Here is a 5,513-nt window from a genome sequence, read left to right as displayed (position 1 = left end):
GAGTGTGTGTGTGTGAGTGTGAGAGAGTGTGTGTGTGTGTGTGAGTGTGTGTGGGGGTAGTGAACCTGATCAGGTGTTGTGCGGTTGTCACTTCTCCCTCTGCCATCTGACTGTCTGACAAGGTTGCCTCTCCACCCCAGCCTTTTCCTCTGTGTTCACGGTCATTCCCTCCGGCCTGCCCTTGCTGTCTCCTGGTCTCGCCCCCTGCCCCCAGCCGTCACTTGCTTGGCCTGGCGACCTCGCGTTAACTGCTGACTGTTCCATTCTGTCGGAAGGTTTCAAGGTGGAGTTGGAATTGGATAGCCTGAAGCAGACCGGGGCGATCAAGCGGGTGCTGTTCCTCGATTCCCGCCAGCCTCTCTTCCAGGACAGAGTGGCCATCAACAATGGGCATGGCGAAATCTGCCAAGACCTGAAGATATACCTGCAGGTACGTGATGCCCTCTCCATCCTGCCAGCTGGCCAAGCCACTCGAATCTGTTGGTGACCGAACCCTTGCACATTCAGCTTTCTAGCCTGGGGGAGTGATCGATTGCCCCAGTAAAGCAGGAGTCCGGTTTGAGCCGGACTTTGCCGCTGGTGGGGAGTGGGTTTTGACACTGTTTATTTCTCGGCAGGAAGAGCATGAATTTCGCGACAAGCTCTCGCTGATCCAGGTCGCCATGAACTTCAGTCTGGATCCGACAATGCCCCTCGACAATCACGGCCTGCAGCCAATCCTCAGCTATTCGACCAGGGAGTTCCTCACCCAGGAGGTACGTGCTTTGCTCTCAGCTCGCGGGATTTCGGAGTGAGGCCCCAGCAGCATTCAGCATCAGTGAAAAAGCGTCAGTCCCAAGAGATACTCGTGGAAAGGGTGTGCCCACTGGGAGCAGGCCTGGTCTCTGCGAAGCCAGACATTGCAACGGCCCTTCTGAGAACAGACGAGATTCTCAGTGACAATCGACAGGGGCAGATGTGGACAGGTTGTTCCCCCTTGTGTGGGAGAGTCGAGGGTCAGAGGCAAGACCAAAGCTCCTTTAACCCGCCTCTCCTTACGCCAGCCAGTTGGGGTGCTGAGAAGGCTCTCTCTCTCTCTCTCAACCTCCTCATCCCCCCCCTCCTGTCTCTCGCTCTGATGGTTTGGGCCACAGCTATGCAAGGCTTCATGTTTCATATTCTCATGAGCTTTTTATTTTCCGCAGTATATCAAACACTTTCTGGAAATTTAAATACGTCACACCCACTGATTCCTCTTTCTCTACGACAAAAGGACTCCATTTCGGGCGGCACCGTGGCTCAGTGGTTAGCGCTGCTGCCTCCCAGCGCCAAGGACCTGGGTTCGATCCCATCCTCAGAGCGACTGTCTGTGGGGAGTGGGCACATTCCCTGCAGCGGTTTCCTCTGGTGTCCTCCCACAATCCAAAGATGTGCAGGTTTGGGTGGATTGGCCATGCTAAATTGTCCCATAGTGCCCAGGGATGTGCAGGTTAGGGTGGATTGGCCATGCTAAATTGTCCCATAGTGCCCAGGGATGTGCGGGTTAGGGTGGATTGGCCATGCTAAATTGTCCCATAGTGCCCAGGGATGTGCAGGTTAGGGTGGATTGGCCATGCTAAATTGTCCCATAGTGCCCAGGGATGTGCAGGTTATGGTGGATTGGCCATGCTAAATTGTCCCATAGTGCCCAGGAATGTGCGGGTTAGGGTGGATTGGCCATGCTAAATTGTCCCATAGTGTCCAGGGATGTGTAGGTTCGGGAGGATTGGCCGTGCTAAATTGTCCCATATTGCCCAGGGATGCGTAGTTTAGGGTGGATTGGCCATACTAAATTGTCCCATAGTGCCCAGGGATGTGCAGGTTAGGGTGGATTGGACGTGCTAAATTGTCCCCGTAGTGCCCAGGGATGTGCAGGTTAGTGTGGATTCGCCGTGCTAAATTGTCCCATAGTGCCCAGGGATGTGCAGGTTTGGGTGGATCGGCCATGCTAAACTGTCCAGGAAAGTGCAGGTTAGGGTGGATTGGCCATGCTAAACTGTCCCATAGTGTCCAGTGATGTGTTGGTTAGGGTGGATTGGTCGTGCTAAATTGTCTCATAGTATCCAGGGATATGCAGATTAGGGTGGACTGGCCATGCTAAATTGTCCCATAGTGCCCAGCGATGTGCAGGTTAGGGTGGATTGGCCATGCTAAATTGTCCCATAGTGCCCAGGGATGTGCAGGTTAGGGTGGATTGGCCATGCTAAACTGTCCCATAGTGTCCAGGGATGTGCAGGTTAGGGTGGATTGGCCATACTAAATTGTCCCATACTGCCCAGGGATGTGCAGGTTAGGGTTGACTGGCCATGCTAAATTGTCCCATAGTGCCCAGGGATGTGCAGGTTAGGGTGGATTGGCCATGCTAAATTGTCCCATAGTATCCAGGGATGTGCAGGTTAGGGTTGATTGGCCATGCTAAATTGTCCCATAGTGTCCAGGGATGTGCAGCTTAGCGTGGATTGGCCATGGTAAATTATCCCCGTAGTGCCCAGGGATGTGCAGGTTAGGGTGGATTGGCCATGCTTAATTGTCCCATAGTGTCCAGGGATGTGCAGGTTAGGGTGGATTGGCCATGCTAAATTGTCCCATAGTATCCAGGGATGTGCAGGTTAGGGTGGACTGGCCATGCTAAATTGTCCCATAGTGCCCAGGGATGTGCAGGTTAGGGTGGATTGGCCGTGCTAAATTGTCCCATAGTGCCCAGGGTTGTGCAGGTTAGGGTGGATTGGCCATGCTAAATTGTCCCATAGTGCCCAGTGATGTGCAGGTTAGGGCGGATCGGCCATGTTAAATTGTCCCATAGTGCCCAGTGATGTGCAGGTTAGGGTGGATGGGCCTGCTAAATTGTCCCATAGTGCCCAGGGATGTGCAGGTTAGGGTGGATTGGCCATGCTAAATTGTCCCATAATGCCCAGGGATGTGTTGGTTAGGGTGGATTGGCCATGCTAAATTGTCCCACAGTGCCCAGTGATGTGCAGGTTTGTGTGGATTGGCCATGCTAAATTGTCCCATAGTGTCCAGGGATGTGCAGGTTAGGGTGGATTGGCCATGCTAAACTGTCCCATAGTGCCCAGTGATGTGCAGGTTAGGGTGGATTGGCCATGCTAAACTGTCCAGGGATGTGCAGACTCAGTGGATGAACCATGGGAAACACGGGGTTGCAGGGATGGGATGGGTGTAGGTAGGATGCTCTTTGCTCGGTCAGCTCGCATTCAATGGACCGAATGGCCAGCTTGCCCACTGTCGAGGTTCTATAATGACTCAAATAGAATGGTCAAACATGATTTCCTGTTCACAAAGCCATGTCACCTCTGCATGATGACCTCGAAACTTTCCAAGTCAATCCCTGTTGTAACTTTGCCTGTTGGAGCTTCTAACATTTCCACCCTTTTTAGATTAGATTTAATTACATTACAGTGTGGAAACAGGCCCTTCGGCCCAACAAGTCCACACCGACCCGACGAAGCGCAACCCACCCATACCCCTACATTTACCCCTTACCTAACACTACGGGCAATTTCGCATGGCCAATTCACCTGACCTGCACATCTTTGGACTGTGGGAGGAAACCGGAGCACCCGGAGGAAACCCACGCAGACACGGGGAGAACGTGCAAACTCCACACAGCCAGTCGCCTGAGGCGGGAATTGAACCCGGGTCTCTGGCGCTGTGAGGCAGCAGTGCTAACCACTGTGCCACCGTGACGACCACCCTGTGACAGATGTTCCTCGACCTGGCCTGTATTTTCCTGCTTTCCCCTTCCTTTTGGAATAAAGAATTAAATGTGCCACCTTCCAATCAAAGGAACCTTCCCTGAATCTCAGGACCCCTTGGAATATTAAAATCAAGGCATCAACTATCTCCCCAGTTATTTCTTTTCAGACCCTGGGACGATCAAGACCTGGGCACTGGTCAGTGATAGCTCCAACAATTTACTCTGTGCCACTGATTGTAATTTTGTGATTGAGCTGTTTCTGAGATGGTGCCTGAACCCTCTGCAATGAATACTGACCCAAAATACCTGTTCGGTTCATCAGTCAACTCCTTTTCATCAAGAAAACCTTAGCCTTGCTTTTTATAGACTCATGCTCACTGTGAAAATTCTACTTTTTAACAAGTTATTTGTGGAAACTCTTTCTGTCCGCTTTTATATTTCTAGCGAGCTTTCTTTAAGACTCGCCTTTCGGCCTACTTTCTGATCCTGAACTTGTCGAGTTAACCACGGACAGTGGGTCCCTTGGAACTTTCCTTGCTGGTTTAGAATGTGTCGGATCTGTGTATTTTGAAATATCCCCTGAGCTGTGTGCTTCTTAGTGGTCCATGTATAGAATGAGCTTCCTGAGGGAGCAGTGAGTGTGGGCTCAGTTAACAACACTTAAAAGGTGCTTTGATAAGTACAAGAGTAGAGATGTATAGCATGAAAACAGACCCTTTGGTGCAACTCATCGATACCGATCAGATTAGTAGGAAAAGTTTGGTGGGTTGAGAGCCAGGAGCAGGCAGGTGGGACCAGTTCAGTTTGGGGTTATGGTTGGCATGGACTGGTTGGGCCGAAGGGTCTGTTTCCATGCTGAATGACTATGACTCTATCCCTGAATCAAATGTGCCTGTTCATTTTAGCTCCCGTTCTCTCCTCATTGCCCGGATTTAAGTTGACTAACACTAGTCCCGGACCCGCTCCTCCCTCGCTCGTGCTGAATGTGAAATTCACTTGTGTTCAGTCCACTGCTTCCGAGAGAGGGCTTCAATGTGAGATCATTCACTGGGATTTGGATGGTTGCTGGTGGGGAATGTTTGATGGGGGAACCAGTGTAGAGGGAGCTTTACTCGTGCAGCCCTTTCAACGTTCGACCACCCGTGTCGGAAGTGAGGGTTCGAGAGAGGACTTTGAGCCGAGTCTGTATTTCAAATTCAGCTGAAGCTGCACCACAACGTCAGGGTTGATGGGCCTTTGGATGGAAACAACAGCGGATAACGTCTGTTTTTTTTGTGCGCTCCAACCAGGCCCAGATCCAACTGGATTGCGGTGACGATAACGTCTGTGTGCCAGACCTCCAACTTTCTGTCAACGGGTAAGTGGCCTGGTAACTCTGCAAAGGAAAGGAGCAGCGGATTTCTGGACTGGGATCCGGGAAGTGGTGTCCTGATGGGTTGTGATCGGAATCTGTGGTCTTCCTGCAGGGACAGGAAGACGGTGTACCACGGGGATGACAACCCACTCACGCTGATTTTCGAGGCGAGGAATCTGGGGGAGGGAGGAGCCTATGAAGCAGAGCTCCACGTCTTTGTCCCCACCGAGGCGGAGTACAGCGGAATAGTGCGCAACGAGGTACGATCGGACACGGATTGCGTTCCGAACGGAATGCCGCAGTGACCGGTATCTTCTGCATTGGAAATCAAATCCCGCTCAAAAAGAAAAGCAACACTGGACCATTAAATCCTTCCTGACCCTGTCCCTGTCCTTTGATGGGGGGACAGTGTAGAGGGAGCTTTAC

At 51.8% G+C, this 5,513-nt stretch overlaps 1 protein-coding gene across 1 annotated transcript; it reads left to right on the top strand.

The window, feature by feature from the left end:
* Positions 1–39: 39 nt before the first annotated feature.
* LOC122545982 (integrin alpha-5-like) lies at positions 40–5,347 on the top strand (the record flags this gene model as incomplete). Its single annotated transcript, XM_043684834.1, has 4 exons — positions 40–430; positions 618–755; positions 5,023–5,090; positions 5,200–5,347. Coding segments are annotated over exons 2-4 (309 nt in total), but the record flags the coding sequence as incomplete, so codon positions are not given.
* Positions 5,348–5,513: the final 166 nt, after the last annotated feature.

Source organism: Chiloscyllium plagiosum, unplaced genomic scaffold (assembly GCF_004010195.1).
Source record: "Chiloscyllium plagiosum isolate BGI_BamShark_2017 unplaced genomic scaffold, ASM401019v2 scaf_79667, whole genome shotgun sequence".
In the NCBI taxonomy this organism is placed as follows: Eukaryota; Metazoa; Chordata; class Chondrichthyes; order Orectolobiformes; family Hemiscylliidae; genus Chiloscyllium; species Chiloscyllium plagiosum.
The sequence above is the reverse complement of the archived record's forward strand: the minus strand, read 5'-3'. Positions and strand labels throughout refer to the sequence as shown.